General features: G+C 34.9%; 1 protein-coding gene across 1 annotated transcript in view; it reads right to left on the reverse strand.

The window, feature by feature from the left end:
* Arc42 (Activator-recruited cofactor subunit 42) overlaps positions 1-7,229 on the reverse strand; it is a 62,731-nt gene extending 55,502 nt beyond the window's left edge. The window contains exon 1 of the mRNA XM_081752364.1: positions 7,007-7,229. Within this exon, the coding sequence (XP_081608490.1) occupies positions 7,007-7,040 (34 nt within the window). The 5' untranslated portion in view covers positions 7,041-7,229. The remainder of the gene's footprint in view (positions 1-7,006) is intronic.
* Positions 7,230-18,696: the final 11,467 nt, after the last annotated feature.

The following is an 18,696-nucleotide window of genomic DNA, read 5'->3' on the forward strand; positions in this document are numbered from 1 at the left end:
GAATTAGGCCGAATTTTCATGCACGCGATAGAAGCGTGCTTTCTTTGCAATTTGGTAGTGTCAAAAGCAGACTAGACATTTTTGGTGGTGAATTTTGACGTTTTACACAACAAAATGTTTCAGTCTGTACTTATATTTGGACAGATTTTTAAAAAATATGACCCAAAAGCTAAATTTCGTAACTTTTTCTTGACTTTCATGACCATTTTCTGATTTCGTGACTTTTTCGACTTTCGTGACCGATAGACACCCTGATGCAGCAGGGAAGCAGGGATGCAGCAACGGTAGGTATATTCACAAGCAAAGGTACTGAAAACACATGTTTTCGTGATAATACGAGTTATTATAGCACTTGTGATAGTTTAATACTAGTAACACAACAGCTGTAAACATAAAATATAGCTTTTTTAAACTGTGCAGAAATACTCAGCCGGTGGAAAACAGTACCTGATGAATCATTTAGTGATGCGTAGTTCTGAAACAATTCGTTCCGAGAAAGGAACCACATTAACATTCGCGGAATCAAAAGACGGTTTCGCTCAGCGAAAGGAAAACATGGATTCACTTAGCTAAGTTGTCGGATTGAGACAGTGAATTCGGTTGGTGGCATCAGGGGCTAGAATCAACCAACACAAGTGTCAGGGTTGGCTGGTTTAAACCAGCTGTTTTTTTTAAAACCAACTGGTTTAAACCAAAAAGCGAAAAATGTTCGTAAAAGTGTGTGTTCGTAAAATCTTGATGGACACACTTTGTGGGTTATCACGTTTCACTCCCGTATATTATTCGTACTATATTCAGACCTAAATTCCCCATTCATTACTCAAAGGTATTATATTACAAAAGCAACTTTTTTTTTCTGTATAATGTTTTCTTATGTGATTTTTTAATAGTTTATTATTATTATTATGCAGTTGCAATCAAAGAAAAATTCTAAATATTGTTTCGTTCTAATAATGTTAACTATTGATAAAATACATCGAAATGCCGTACTTTGGGGGGGGGGGGGAGAGCAGTCATACAAACCGCACGAGAGGCATTTATTGAAATCAGAAGTATCTTTGATATCTATTTACGTATAAATGGGTCAAAGTGGACTTAAATAATTCGTATCTTTATTCACTTTTCGTACTGATACGCCAAATAAGTCATTGTATTTCTTTAACTTGGATTAATAAAAGTCGTAGTGAACTAACTTGGCCTAAATTAGTTCTTCTGTACTCTGCAATACTTTGAAATTGTCCATATGTAATTCTGTATAATGGTTTCACTTGTGCAATTGTTTATCTTTTTATCCTTCTGAAATGACTCTTGACAATTATGTAAAGATCAGTACAACGTATTTTTATCAAGAGTCCTTCGTGAGTGAGTCGGCAGACGTATCGCAGTTGTGGCCAATTAGCCCGGTTTAGAATCCAAATGAAGGACAATTTCATTCGGATGTAAGCCGAGAAGCGGTTGGATTCCGCTTTAAGCGTTATGTGACCCCTTCCAACATAACCCGGTTGTTGCATAACACCAAGGTGAAACAAACTTATTTTTGTCCATATGTGATATAAATACATAGAGCAAATTATTTAAACCAAAAAAAAAAAAAAAAAACTTTTTTTTTTTTGTTTTTTCAATAAAAACCATGGTTTTTGCCAACCCTGACAAGTGTGAACCTAGTTTGATTGATTGATAATAGTGGTGGAATTGGACAAATGCAATATTTCAAAACAGACAGACAATGAATGACAAAGATGAAAAGAATAAACCTACTGCGCATGTCTAGAAAGAAGCAGCCTTCCTTTGTGATTTCTATATACTTCTCTGCAATATTCTGATCACCATTACTACTCTATCAATGAACTGAGTGGGGAGGATCGCTGCTACTCTTATCAGGAAGTTTGTTTACTTTTTACTCTTCTATAGGTGTTCAGTATTACCAGGTCTACTGATTTTTTTTTATTGCAATACAATAAAATGAGGTTTTTGGTGTAACAAACACGCGTTTCCTTAGCATACGTTACTGCATCGTAACCTATGCTAATATAAAATACGCAATCGATTGTTTGATTGGGATTTAACGTTACAATTCAGCACAAAGGGTAAGACCTATTGCAAAAGGCGGGATTCAAATCACTACTCGGACTTTTATCCAAGGCAAGAACACTCGCTGTGATCGAACCCAAAACCATACGCATAACAAATACGCACATTAACCGCTTAACTCAGCCCTGAATTATAGCGTGATAATATACATTTTATTTTATTTTATATGAGTATCACAGCCAAGCAACACAGAAATGGACAGATGTATCCCAATCCCTCCTACTGAAGTGAGATAAGAAACTGAGACCAATGAAAAACATGAGAGAATAGAAAGATATGGCTTGAACATTCGGTAAACTAATACACTTTATAAATTTTACCATTGTACGACTAGTTTCCTAAACCAAGGTTGCTAACAGATTACTAAAAAGAAATGAAATCTTCAATTTAACGTTCCGTCTTTATACCCTAACGGAAGTAAATGTTTAGGAAAGAAATCGATGGAATTTAGTGGTATGAAAATCTGGGAGGAAACGGGAGAACCCCACAAATACCGGGGACATGTGTTGTCTACCACAAACTCACAAACCAGAGATCCTCATACTAGATGTGACACTCTACTACTGAAACGTTATCTCCCAGCCAATAATTAGTTTATCTAAAGAAAAACACCACGTTAAACTCCAACCGGAAGTGACAATTTCTTTTGTTTTGAGTTGCTGAAAGCAAACGGACCATCTGCTTTTCATTGTCTGCCTACATTTTTCACATTTCTCAAACTACAGAAATCAAAGATTATTATTATTTTTAGTTTTAACATCCCTCAGCTATGTGCCAAGGCTAACGTAAGAGATACGGTGATGAGGAACTGGATGATAATGTGGGATAATAAAAATGGGAGAACCCAAGAAAAACAGATGCACATGATGTCTGCCCACCACAAAGCCCCCTGAGCAACAACAGGAACAGAAAAAACGACTTCACGGCAACAGAGGTGAGCGCCCTACCATTGAGCCATACGGCCAGAAATTAAAGTTCTGTTGAGAAATTATTTATAACTTTAGAAATAGTACTTATGATTTACTTTATATATATATATAGGCCTACATAACATTGTAGTGTTTGTATTCGGACATATCTGATGCATGAGGCCCATGGTTCGATTTTGTGGTGGACAAATACCATGTGCATGGGTTTTCTCGAGATTCTCCCGTTTCTTCCCACTTTTTTCATCCTATCATATCTTTTATCACCATCATAACCATTCTCTTTAGCCTCGGAGCGTAAATGTAGGACGTTAACAAACTATATCCAAATATGTTTATTGTTCTGTTTTGAAACTGAGCAGAATAAAATAACAGAGCCTTATTACAATAATTTTAGAACGTAATACTAAAATTAATTAGCACCATAGCTCAACCAATGCCGTACGCGACCCCCTTCAGTAGGATATTATGGAAGAATAAACATTTACTATATTAACTTATCATATTTGTACAAAAATCATGCCTATCCCTACAGGATGAGTGTATGAATTCTCCTTGATGAAATTGTGTGTATGGATCTAGCTGGGAGACAACTCATAAAGTTGATTTTTTAAAATTTATTTATTTACTTTTTTTTTTTTTTTTTTTTTGTGATGGTGTGAAACTATCACATATTCATCCATTATATTATACAGACTGATTGTTTAAAACCCATATTCGCTGCCGAGGTAATAAGTTTATTTCAGTTTCTCCTCTTCAATATATGCAGTGATGATTCCAAGATTTCATCCGGTGAGACTTGGAATATATGGAGGATGAACCCACCTGTTTTCATCACGGATTACACTTATTTTATTATAAGGCGAAAAGGAAAGTCAGCAACCAAAGCATCACTACAATGGGCATTTGTGTTGTATCGCCGGACAATATGAAAATTGGAAAAAGGAAAAAATAATAAAATAAAAATAAATGCACATTTGGTTAGATTAGATTACATTACGTTAGGTTAGGTTGAGTTACAAATCAGTTACCTTCAAAACAAGGCGTGTAAACTCACAATTTGGAAAGAAAATTACCACTTGCATACAAATACGACGTCCGGATGTACGGCATAAAAACTACAGTAAGTACAAAAAATACGAACCATCCTGTGCTAGATAGTCACTAAAAATCACGAATGCTACCAAAGTGTGTCAGGGAACCGAACGATAGCGGGTGTGCGTCCAAAGGAAGCGGGCGCGTTAGCGACACTGGGTACGCAGGAAGCGAGGTTAATGAAAACGGGTGGGCATTGGCAATCTTAGCTTCAATAACACTTGCCATGTTTCATCCTAGTTACGCTCCACTTATAAAATACAGCTTGAGTACACTGTGAAGAAATATACCGCCATAGTGGCTATCTAGCAGATTAGGCTGCTTAGGTCACACGCTCGTTATTTTTCTTTAATTCTCTAAAACTCAAATACTATATGTCACAACTTTGACATATACCCGCAATTTCCACACTGTCGTTCCTGCCACTAAATCATAACCAGTGTACCTCTCCGCCGAATAGTCTCTTCCGCGTTTACATACAGTTCCGCTTACAATATTAAAAAGAACCAACAACAACTTTCTTAACTTCAACTAATCCTCTCACCTAACTTTCACTCACTCTTCCTCATGAACGAAAATAAATTACCTAATTCACCCGGTAAATTTCCTCAAATTGGTTCGGCGATACAGCACTTAACCCTTACAACGAGCAAGATTCCGTGTGTGCCTCCGATCAGCAAACTCTCCTTGTACTCTTCCCTCCTCAACACACATACACACACACACAAAACAAAGTAATGTTTTATCAGTTCATAAAAGTTGTTTGAATTGTTTGCCTGAAAGAAGGAATCACACTGGAAAATCATACAGGAACTAGGAAATATTCAACGGAACTAATAACTTGTATCGAGAAATCGAATACTTGCTTAGATAAATAAACTTGAAGACCAAGAAACAAGGAATCATACAACTTCCCGGATATAAAGGATTGGGTGTAATTTTACTATACTGATCCACATATTTATAAGATCTACAAAAGAAATTTCTAATACTATTTTAATAAAGTAGTGTATAAGTAATGGAAATATCGTGTGCACTTAATTCTGAGATGCGTATTTACGTGTAAATGTAGAAATTAAAGTCGAATCTGAAATACACGTAATCTTCCATAACCTGCCATAAAATTTTGGCAAGTCTGCAACTTTCTCATTTTATGTCGAGAACACAACTCAACCAATCCCTGCGGGGCTTCTATCCCGTTCCTCCTCCTCCTCCTTTTACTACTACTATACTTACTCCTCCTCTTCTAGTACTACTTGCGCCTACTCCTACTTTCACAACTACTATACCTTCTCCTCCTCCTTCTATTACTACTAGTCCCACTCCTAATACTACTTATACTATGGATCCGTATAGTAAAAGTACACATTGGTTGGTGTAGCATTATTGCATATTAGTGATTATCTAGTCCAGATTGCTTGGTGTTTTGCAGAAGACCTGTTAAAGTAAACCTGCACCAGAGAATGCAAGAGCACACCTCGAAAATGATTGCTGAAGGTACAGAAAGTGAAACTAGGAAGATTTTTTTTTTCTTTTTTATGAATTTTGGAGTGGATCTGTATAGTGAAATTGCACGAAGGGGTTAAGTTCCAAAGTTGGGCGTCCGTTTCCAGCAAAATTTTTAAAATTTACAGGAAAGATATGGATAATTTGATCGTTTGTTTGCTTCATAATATATAAGAGTCGAAAAATCTGTTTATGTGTAATATATAAGCGGTTATAAACATGGGACTATACGGCGAACGGAGGGAACTACTTGGCGCATGGTAACCGAACAGTTGCATTGTGGGAAAGAAACGAGCATTTATGTTATCAACATGGCAAATGTACAAGGGCAATGAACTAACGGTTTTAATATTTGTGAAGCAATACGTTGATAACGAGGAAAGTCTTTTAAAAGTTTGTGAAGAGCACGGATTAACGAACCTAATAACAAATTGCAGAAAGTGTGCAAAGGAGATAACAGCGGACGCCCAACTTCGGAATAAATGTCGCACGAAGAATTGATCCAGAGAAACGACTCTTGTTTGGAACGGAGGTAATAGTATACATGAGAACGCCGTGATCTGCGTTTCTTCTGTGTTCTATTACCACTTCTACATGAAATACCATAAATTTTCTACGTAGTGCAATAGTAAGAAGTATCCATGTGCACAAGACATGCGATATGCGTTAAATACCCCCTCCCACACACATACACAAACACATAGTCATAGATAAAGTACAAGGGCACTACGCATGCAGATATAAAGTACAGGTACGTTCTTTTTTATTTTCGTATCAGTCGATAAGTAAATCAAAGTCGCTTTGTTACCCCCTTTGTAAATTCGTAGATACTCAATGAATAATACCTAAAAGTATGAGCGTCCAGCTCCTTCGGGAACTGACGCGGTTTTACGTATACTATATCCTTTATTTCTATTAAATTTCGCAAAACGTAGCTAATATGCCTAACTTGATCAGTGCCCTAAACTAACCTAATATACTTAACTGATCCGCCTGCGCGTCCGAAGAGCTGGTGCGTCAGCGATACTGGGTATGCGCGTAGGCGAGGACAGTAGAAATTCATACCTTCCTCACGTTATTAGCTGTCTCTTCTGTGGGAAAGCTTTGTCGTTAGTCATTCCTGATAAAAGAAGTCTGTATTCATGAATATAAGTAAGATCCCACAAAAAGAGATAGCACGACGTTTTGTAACGGATCAGGAACGTTAGTAGTACGATCCTCACATGTTTTGATTACTTATATATTCCTCTTTCCAAATAACATAATTCCATTATAAACTTACACAATTGATTATGTAAGTTCAGAAAGTACTAAGTTACCATACTATAAACAGGTTGAGGTTTGATGGAGTATCCAACCGGTTAGAAATAACTAATGATATATTATACCTGGCACAACAGATCTTACTGCACTGGCAATCATGATTGTTATTTGACATAAATATTGTAGAATAAATTGTATTCTTTATCTGCAGTTCTGTAGTACATGAAACAACGAACTGTTAAAATAATAAAAAGTTTGTACTAAAAAAGTTCCACTTATTGGAGTACGTGCCCGAGACGGCAACAAAATTCAATGACTAACGAAATTTATTACTCATTTGTTTTCCGATTTTATCCACTTTAATATCCTTTCTCCTCAGAATATGTTCACATCTAGGAATAACGACAATTTTCCGGGATTTTTTTCTATATAGCGTTCGGAAGAATACCATGCAAAACGTTTTAATTTGCTATTTTCAATACCACATATTGATTTTCCTATATAACATCAGTGTTTCAAAATTTATGTTTAGAAATTATCCACTCTCTGCATTTTTTTTTTTTTCACGGACTAACCACCAAAAATTTATTAACGAATACTTTGCCTTCTAGTGCAGTCCACAAAACTTTCTAAACTTAATACGGAATGAGGACACAGACCAATTTGTTCCATCATCATCTTGCTATCGTTTTGACCGATGTTCTTTATATGAAATATTAATAATATCTTATATACTTTCAGGTTAGATTTAAAAACACCACTAGAATAATAATTCAAAAATTAACATTCTCTTAATAATTATTTCCCTGCAGATTAACACTCACTAGTCAACGCATTATGACTACAAATAAAATGGGTGTTCAGAGACGATTTGATATATGATTAGCTTCGCACTTGTGAGCATGTGGCCCCCCTCACTCCCATTCCATTTTAAATTTCCCAGTTACTCTTGGCTGAATTGGAATGAGGCTTCATGTACTGTTCGTCGACGCAAACTGTGTTTTGGTTTTATCTTTGTATAAGTTGGCAATTCTGTGAGTGATGACTCGTGCTTCCTGTCCACCGAATAAAGGAGGTGTAAAGTGGTTATGACAATCGAAAATATAGTCCCTTGAATTCAAATGCCATCGTAATATACCTTCACTGTTTTTAACACTTTAATTGTTTTGTGTTAATTGCAAACTTATTTAACGCTCTTTGATATTTGTATTTCTGATGAAGAATATTTATTATGAATATTTATAAAATTTTTTCTGGTGTGCTCAGCGTAAAGATATTGACGCTGAGGCAAAAAAGCCGCGAAAGGTACTCTAAGTGGTTATGGTGGTCTAGATTGGTTCTACTACAGTGATGCCCGAGAAAAATATCAAAGTTTTGCCTCGCAATCATTGAAGATTTATTAAGTTTGATAATAAAAAGAGTAAGCTAAATCTGCGCAGGTATATAAATATAAATTTAACACAAAAAAATATGTTCGTATACCAAGACAACGTTTAATATGTGAAATCACGTAAGTAACGAGGCATGAGCAAAGAACTTGTACAAGGAAAAGGGTGAATTCCGCTTGGAATTGAAAAGTAATTATTTCCATGGAAGCTAAATAATGACTGATCAACGAGGAACAAGAAGCATGAAGAAATCTTCTTCGTAAGAATAATTACATGATTCCCCCCCCCCCAAAATCCATCAATTTATAGTGTGGTTAAGTGTGATACTTAAATGGCGTGTGTTTAATACTAGTGCATCGCGTAATATAAAATTTAGCCGGCATTCGTAGTGCGTCTTCTTCCTTAAAGAAAGAAAGAGAATAACATAAAAATATATAATAATTTCTTCGCATAGATTACACATTAATAAAGTTTTGGGCTTATGGTGTGTTGGTACATGTTAAATAAATCACTAATAAAATGTTGTAATGTTGTAAACGTAAGTATTATAAACCTGTGTTAAGCGAATAATTTGTACACACTATCTATTTCTTTATGTGCGATTACCTTTACAGTCTTTCTGCACAATCACTACAGAGTGGCTGGATGATATGTCCAATGACTTGCACTTATTCCGCTGATACTAGCAGGCGTGGTAAGGATGGTGGGCACTCGCAGTCGCAACCTCAATGAAATAGTATTTTGGTTCGAGATCCAACTTGGAGGTTTGCGCACTTTCTATTGTAGTATTATCATTTGTATTGCGAATGTCTTCTTCACGCCAGTTACTAAAAGCCACCACAGGTAAGCTGTATTGAACAGAAGTTGTTTCCAGCGGAGTTATAGGATTGAGTATAGCCCGCTCCCCCCAGTGATTTTTAACGAATCATAGTGATTCTAACTGTTCATATTAGTTCATAATGAATCGGAATCACACGTTATAAAGATTTAAGATGTAAATCTTGTGGTAAGGAGGCTTTAGTATATGTAGTAGTAGCGGTAGTAGTAGTAGTAGCAGTAGTAGTGGTAGTAGTAGTAGAAGTAGTAATAGTGGTAGTTAATAGCAATACTACTAGTAGTAGTAGGAACGGGTTAGAAGCCCCGCAGGGGTTGGTTGGGTTCTGTCCTCAATATAAGTGGTAGTAGTAGTTAGTAGTAGTAGTAGTAGTAGTAGTAGTAGTAGTAGTAGTAATAGTAGTAGTAATAGTAGTAGTAGTAGTAATAGTTAGTAGTAGTAGAAGTGACTCTTCCAGTTCCGGTGACAAAGAACTGGGGGGAGCGGGCTATACACAAGCCGAGTTATAAAAATTGGTTATCCCGAATAGGATCAGGTAAGAATCAAACTCTTCCGGTCATAAGAATAACTGCCCTGAACAGGAACCGAACCCAACACAATCCAATTGTGTTACAAAAATGGCTTATCCCGAACAGGGACCAACGGGAATCGAACCAATTGTGTTACAAAATTGGCGCTCCGAAACAGGAACAGAACTCCTTCACCGTATATGTAAGAAGTAGTGATTTATGTGTAGAAACGTAAAGGTATAAAGTATCTGACTCGTACTTAGAAATTTTCTGTAATTGCGAAAAATGGATGAAAGTAATGTTAAGTTAGTGCTGGACGCACTTAAAGCATATAAAGAGGAACTCATTGAACAAACTAATAAAGAAATACAAAATTTACGTGAATCTTTAGAAAATAAAGTTGAAAAAGTTAATGAGTCTTTAGAAAGCAAAATTGGAAAATGTAATCAATCCTTGGGAGGAAAAATAGGAAAAACCGGTAAACAAGGTAACGTATGGGAATCTTTAGAAAGTACAATTAATAATTTTGGGAAATCTTTGGAAAGTAAATTTGTGGAAGTCAATGAAATAACTGTAAAGCACGTCAACGATAAACTCCAGGCACAAATAGAAGTTGCAAAGAAAGAAATCTGGGGTAAAAGTGAAGAAAAGGGGGTCCAAGAAAAAATTGAATCAGTCGAAGCTCTAATTGAAAAGTCTAGTTGTGCAGATGTAGGACAAGGTTGCCAAAAGGTAGTAAATGAGTCAGTTGTTGCTAGCGCTTGCAATGGTAAAGAAACAAGTAGTCAGCCAGTGTCATACAAATGTAAAGGTTTAGTTAGCCAAACTGTTACGTCATGTAGGCCTAGTGTTCGTTCGAAGTTTAAACAGAAAGTAGATGCGTTGAACATAAAATATTTGTCATGTTACGGAGGAAAATGCACTGATAGGTTTTGTACGTGTAATTGTACTAATGTAGTAGTATTAATGAATGGAGGCAAGAGAATGCACTCTTTACTCATTAGTCATATGTTGAATTTAATGGAGCTAGGATGCGTCCAAAGCACGTCACAAACAGATAAGTTTGCATGTATTCCAAGTAATGACATATGTTCGTACTTCGTGAACATAGTTAGGGTTCAGATTGACAAGAAGGAAAACAGTGGTAACAGTTCTCACTTGGTGGTAATAAATATGTATGTTGTAAATTTCAAGCGCATAAGGTTTTATTGTTTTCTATGCACCCAAATATGTGTAATGAATGATGAAATCAGTTCAGGCACTAGTAGCATCAAAGAGAATAATGTTAGTGGAATGTCATGGCACAAACAAGTTGAAAGTTGTCGAAATAATTTTAGTAAGTTGCAGTACATTCTGAATAAATCCGTTAGCAAGTATAAATATTGGTCACAGCGTAATAAGCACACGTCCGATAAGAAACGAAAGTTATGTACATTGAAACGAAAAATAAAAGGAATGCACAAAATATTGCGATCTTTTGAAAGAATGTCAAAGTTTGTCCGTAGGAATTTTAAGAAAACCCAATGTAAGCACAAAGGCAATTGTATGGTGGTAAGTAGTAATGAAAAAAGCAATGTAGTCACTCCAGAAAAAGCACAATCAGAAAATGTAAGTGAAAAGCAAAATGAAAAGTTGAAACCTAGTAAGCGTTGTAAGTTGTTCAAAAGGTTAAAAGTCAATGCAAAAGGAAACGACATGCAGGAATTAGTCGTTAAAAATTATGATGCTGTCCGTGAAAAATGTGGAAATCAGGTGAGAAAACCGTGTCATAGCCAGGCGTCGAAAATTCAAAACAAATGCAAGAAAAAGGCAAAAGTTAGATTAGTCCAACGAACTTGTGCTAGGTGGCGCGAGCATTCAGTAACAACACATACGCGTAATCACACAGGGAAAATGAAAAACCGGGTTGATTATAAAAGCAAATTAAATGCTTCATATATAATTAGGCAGAAAATTTCGCGCAACAAAATTTTGAACGAAAATAAGTGCAGTAAACATAATTACAAAATATGTGGAAATTGCATGTTAGTGAAGCAATGTGGTAAGTCGAAAGTCAAAATTTCTGCCAATATACGATTTGTTGTTGCTGCTGATCGTGAAAAATCATACGCGTATGGAAAGCCAGTGTTTACCAAAGTAAATATTTGTTGCAGAAAACACACAGGTAATTATGAAGACGTGTTTATTAAACGTTTTGGAATAAAATTCAAAATTCTTGTTGTACTTGAGAAACCAAGAGTAGGAATTGGATAAAAATATGCTTGCGAGAAAACTGGATGGTGTACATTTTGAAAATTTGACCGTAGCAATGTTTAAGATTCTTGAATATTACAAAAAAAAAAAAAAAAGAGATGAATATAAAATTAAATATTTCCCTTTGAACCGTATGAAAATTAGAAATTAAGAAGATTGGTAAATTGTTAGATCCTTTAACTGGTAAATCTATTGGTTCACATTCAGTGGATAGACTTAAGGTGTAAAAACCTACGAAACAAACTCGTAAAATCTGGTTAGATTTAGCAGTAAAACATAGTTCTGAGAAATATCATGATGTAATTTCAAGCGAATTTAAAAATTCAGACCTAGAAAGTAGTGTTGAAACCGTTCTTTGCAATGCATTAACTACAACACCAGTATGTTTGTCTCAAAGTGTTCAATCGAGAAGTAATAACCAACGAATACATAAAATTTTAGAGAAATTGCTAGATATTGATAAGTATTTGAATTTTCTGTACTGTAAAAATTTATGCTCAGCTGATGTATTGGAATTTGCGTTAGTAAATTTACAGAATCCTTATGTGGCACTAAATGAACAAGTGCAAGGAATGTACACACCAAAAAAAAAAGGGTCGTTTCATATGATATATGCAGGCATCTGTGACCCGCTGTGCGACTTCCAGATGGCCGTTGATATTTCTTTTCCAAAGTAATGGAAAAACCAGCAAAGAAATATGCCAAGTTATGGAGATGAGGTCCCCCCCCTTATGTATATTGGGTAATGTAACATGTTTTTAACGCTCGGAGTAAGCTATTTTGGTAAATCCCATTCTTTATTATTTTAAGTTTTTAACCTTGTATTCTTTAATTCGGCCTCATCTCGGGGTGGTAAAATAAATAATTCATTGTGGGTAGGTTTCTTTGAAATTTAGCCAGGCAGATCCTGTCGAGTGATCAGAGAGAATCATAACTGAATTATTACGTTGTAAAAATTTAGCTGTGAATCTTTAAGGCGCCGACAAATTTTATTAAATCTCGACTAAAACGTATATTACTTAATATTGTGTGAAATAAAGTTTTTAATATGTAATATGTTTTAAAAATTTGTTTACGAATGAAAGATTTCATTTCATATATCCGTGTTACTGTATTATTGCATTGTGTTTGAAGTTAACTAACTAATTAATAGTGCTGTTTAAATGTTGTATTTTAAAGGTTTGAAGAATGGAAATATTACATTATTAGGAGTTATTTTGAGAATTAGTTATAAGGAAGCATATATTGATGAAAAGGTTATTTTTGCATTTCATGTGTTGTTTTTCTCAAAATATTGAAAATTTTGTGTGTTTAGTATGATAAGAATATTTAGTGTAAGGAGTAATACTACGAGTCAGATACTTACAAAAAAAAAAAAAAAGATTGAAATCTTATAATTTAAGTAATGCTGTAAGAAATATATTAGTTGATGTTAGTAAATAGAATATGAATAGTATATAATATAAAATGAAAATATAATAGATAATCAATATTATTCAACTTATATTGAAATCTTGTCTTATAAAAACAAATGTAATTTTATATTTTCGCATATACACACACACATACAAAAAAAAAGAGAAAGAAAGCCCATTTAAAATAAATAGCCCATAAAATAAAAGCCCATCTACGTTTGTGGAAAGTGTTAGTGAATCATAATGAATCAAATGTTAATAATGGAAGAAACAAGAGGAATAATAACCGGAAAAATAAATTTAAGAAGAGGAAACGCAAGATCCCAGGGTTCTGATAATCTTCAAAGAAGATCATCGTCCATATCGCACGCCATATGTGAGCGTGTGGCCCCCCTCACTCCCATTCCATTTTAAATTTCCCAGTTACTCTTGGCTGAATTGGAATGAGGCTTCATGTACTGTTCGTCGACGCAAACTGTGTTTTGGTTTTATCTTTGTATAAGTTGGCAATTCTGTGAGTGATGACTCGTGCTTCCTGTCCACCGAATAAAGGAGGTGTAAAGTGGTTATGACAATCGAAAATATAGTCCCTTGAATTCAAATGCCATCGTAATATACCTTCACTGTTTTTAACACTTTAATTGTTTTGTGTTAATTGCAAACTTATTTAACGCTCTTTGATATTTGTATTTCTGATGAAGAATATTTATTATGAATATTTATAAAATTTTTTCTGGTGTGCTCAGCGTAAAGATATTGACGCTGAGGCAAAAAAGCCGCGAAAGGTACTCTAAGTGGTTATGGTGGTCTAGATTGGTTCTACTACAGTGATGCCCGAGAAAAATATCAAAGTTTTGCCTCGCAATCATTGAAGATTTATTAAGTTTGATAATAAAAAGAGTAAGCTAAATCTGCGCAGGTATATAAATATAAATTTAACACAAAAAAATATGTTCGTATACCAAGACAACGTTTAATATGTGAAATCACGTAAGTAACGAGGCATGAGCAAAGAACTTGTACAAGGAAAAGGGTGAATTCCGCTTGGAATTGAAAAGTAATTATTTCCATGGAAGCTAAATAATGACTGATCAACGAGGAACAAGAAGCATGAAGAAATCTTCTTCGTAAGAATAATTACATGATTCCCCCCCCCCAAAATCCATCAATTTATAGTGTGGTTAAGTGTGATACTTAAATGGCGTGTGTTTAATACTAGTGCATCGCGTAATATAAAATTTAGCCGGCATTCGTAGTGCGTCTTCTTCCTTAAAGAAAGAAAGAGAATAACATAAAAATATATAATAATTTCTTCGCATAGATTACACATTAATAAAGTTTTGGGCTTATGGTGTGTTGGTACATGTTAAATAAATCACTAATAAAATGTTGTAATGTTGTAAACGTAAGTATTATAAACCTGTGTTAAGCGAATAAAATGTACACACTATCTATTTCTTTATGTGCGATTACCTTTACAGTCTTTCTGCACAATCACTACAGAGTGGCTGGATGATATGTCCAATGACTTGCACTTATTCCGCTGATACTAGCAGGCGTGGTAAGGATGGTGGGCACTCGCAGTCGCAACCTCAATGAAATAGTATTTTGGTTCGAGATCCAACTTGGAGGTTTGCGCACTTTCTATTGTAGTATTATCATTTGTATTGCGAATGTCTTCTTCACGCCAGTTACTAAAAGCCACCACAGGTAAGCTGTATTGAACAGAAGTTGTTTCCAGCGGAGTTATAAAAATTGGTTATCCCGAATGGGATCAGGTAAGAATCAAACTCTTCCGGTCATAAGAATAACTGCCCTGAACAGGAACCGAACCCAACACAATCCAATTGTGTTACAAAAATGGCTTATCCCGAACAGGGACCAACGGGAATCGAACCAATTGTGTTACACACTAAGGATATGGCTAACGCGTAAGTATATGTAACAGTTTCCTGTATCTGCCCCCTGCTGTCCCACCAACGAGTACTTTCAGATCTGAACTTACCTGGTTAAGACTTCAAAGGACATTTCCAAAAAGGAATTACAGACCCTTTCTCGGATCGCCCTCCGGTCTCAATGACGAGATGAGTATTAAGGGTTGAGAGGTTCGGATGTTTCGCCTCGAAACCCTCACGGACATTCAGATGATCGCTCAGACCATTTCGCACAAAAATATCATTCATACATGTAACAAAAACACATTAAATAAAATTGCACTATACTTATTTATTAACACTTACTTATTTGCGCGGAGGCCATAAGCACTGTCCTTTTCCTGGTCGCGGCAGGATTTTGGCAGTTTTCAAATTAACATACAGTAGGAACAAATTAAATAATATGTGAAATTTGATAAAATAATAAAGCATGGTTCTTCGTTGAATAATTGCCTAGTTTTGTTTTGATATATTTGATATCAGCATGTTAGTGATATTTTTGAAAGAAACTATTTTTTCAGTTTGAAAAAAATTATAGATCTCAATATAAATGTTATAAAGATACGAACTGAGTACCATAGCATTATTTGTGCATAAAAAAATACCCGTAACGAACAGTAGAGTATTGTATGATACATAGCATAGTAGTATATGTTATTTTTGCACCATAGACAAAACATAGGGTGCACCAAAAGTGCTTGTCAAATCTTGTTCGTATTTCGTAGATCTCTGGTGTTACAAATCGACTGCCTTTTTTTGGGAAATAAACGGAAACATCGCTGAATGCAAAGACCAACATTGCAATCTAGCAATAATACCTGCTGTTCTTTCACTCTGTCCCTTTGCTTTCCATTTTGCAGTGTACACTACACATCTTCGTTGTCTTGTGGGGTTTGCTGATGGTACCTTTTCTCGTAAATCCTATCAACAATTTTCGTGCTGTCAATATTTTGGATTGCCCTCGCACAGTCATTTATCTTAACACCCCCTAAAATTTGCGGATATCCTCCCGGAAATACACTCCCCAATTAGGGGGGTGCAATATTAAAAAGATTTATTCTCGTTCTGCCTAAAGCCATCCAGGATTTTGTAGAAAAAATTCTAAATGATTTTACCTTTAGGCAGAACAGGAATCCCCGTTCTGCCCAATCTTTGGAATGTGAGGAGGAAATCTTTGGGGAAATGCAGCACCGAAAAGCTTGATTCCTAGCCTGGTTGTATGTAGATCATGTATAAAATGGCTGTAGTAATGAGGGCGGGAACTAAATCCAAGCGGTCAAAATGCAAGGAAAATTCTGACGAGAACAAAATCCAAGGGACAAAATCACAGAAGTATATATTGGATGTACCAGTGCACACCCTATATGATTATTTTTTCCCTTCGATTGTCAGATCTGAAATGTTATCTGTATTTTTTCAACTGAAATAACTTTTTCTTTCTTTTAAAGTGCCGAAACTCAATAAAACATAAAAATGTTATAATAAAAGGGTATATTAGTTTTAATTACTTTCATACATACCATATGAAAAGTTCTGGGTATTCCTATTTATTATACCGTACCTTTAATACATTTGAAATACGTTTAGCAAGACCATTCATTTTAATTACGAAAAGTAATTGTGATGCTATTTGATTTTAAAAAAGTCGTTCTTGGGTGGTAGCATATAGCAATCTTTTATTTTGAGTAATGTATAAATATTTATTTTAATTTTAAAATACTGATCAAGATTTATTTTTTTTTTTTTTAGCAAAGATCAAAATGTGTAATATATATACTTACTATAACAGCATTACGTCTTTCATTGGGTTTTCAGCATTTTTAATAAAATGTTATTTCCGAAAAGTGAAGAATTTCAAGTAACAATTTACATGCATAACAGGTAAAGAAAAAAAATAATAACCCTTTTATTAATCTGCTCCTACGATTCTGTCGCTTGAATTTAGTCCATTTTATTTGAATTTTTCTTGGGGTTTGTCATCTTGAATTTTGTCTTGCATTTGTAATGATCTGTTTGGTAATTCTAACAGAGACCGTAAGAAGAATAACTATTTATTCAAGTTTCATCATAAATTTTAGATGTTATTCTTCTTGTTCTTTTCGGAAAAATGACGAGGATACAGTTCTTTATTAGCAGTGTTATTTGCATCTATTTTAGTAAAGATGAATGTGATTTTTTTCAATACCTGCGAGCAAATGCAAAAGTGATTGACTCTGTTGTGAGAAAGTCCTTTGATATTGTAACTGAAATGAACATAAAATAAACTTAATTCGGTATAATATAATAATCAGAAAAGAGTAGCTCCTGACGATATTCATGTTAGGCTTATGTGATCTGTGATCTTTATTTCTCGCTGTAATTTCAAAACAATGTTGCCTGGACAAGAGAAACTTTAATAATATTAATAAAATCATATGAAAAATATGAAGTTTTAGATAATGTGAAGCACGATTTATATTATTTTAGAAAACTGCAAGAATAAAGACCTTAGAGAAGGTATGCAGTGAAGTAAGTAGTGTCCGCCAGAACACAACAGGTGTGAACAAATGTAATTAAATCTTTTAAAAGAATAAAGATAAGTTATTTAAGTATGTTGTGCAACTAATATACCAACAAATGTAACATGTTTTAAAAAAGCGTGCAGGTTTACTTTTGGCGCACCTCTCGAAATAATTGTTCAAAAATTAGAAACTCTTTACTAATTTCCTTCTTATTGTTTTCTAAATGATTTGTGCTGGGTGACACGAAAATATCCACAATGCATAGTTAAAATTCAAGGGGTATCATAAGCAATTGTTACTATTTGCCTATAAATACAGCGTCCGGATGCATGCATAAAAACTACGTCCCAAAAACACAAAACAACCTGCGCTAGGTCGCCACTAAAAAGCACGGCGCCTATCTAACCGAAGTTGGAGTGCCCGAGTGTCAGCGGAATTGTATGTACTAAGAAATGACGATGTAGGGAAAATTCCGTAAGTTGTCTTTCTTGGAAAATGGCTATTATCAAAATTAAACATTTACACCAACCAATAAAAATCAAAACCTTCTCACATCCTATAATCAGTCTATTAGAATTGTCCGTAAAACATCAACGAACAAGTGAACTAGTGCATCGAGATCCGTGCCGTGAGAAATCTTTTTGCCAAGCTACTTCGTATCTACAAGCGTTCTACAACTTTATTACATCAACTATCTGAACTTGCTTTTTCGGTGAAAGTTTATGTGACTCACGTGTTAACAAAGCACTTTGTAGAACAAAGATAATGATCTTTGAAACCTCAGTATCGAATGTTTCCGTTTGTTTTTCTAATCTTTTGTTGCTTGTGCGCCAAAAGACCCTTATGAACGAAGCAGAGGAACAGTTTGACTCCAACATTTTCAGAACAATTTTGGAACACAGTGGGATTCCGTGCTATGTGTTTGTCTGTGTTGTGAACAGTAGTGTTGCCACGAGACGGAACCCTTTTAGACGAGATAC

This window comes from Thermobia domestica, chromosome 3 (assembly GCF_964235325.1).
Source record: "Thermobia domestica chromosome 3, izTheDome1.hap1.1, whole genome shotgun sequence".
NCBI lineage: Eukaryota > Metazoa > Arthropoda > Insecta > Zygentoma > Lepismatidae > Thermobia > Thermobia domestica.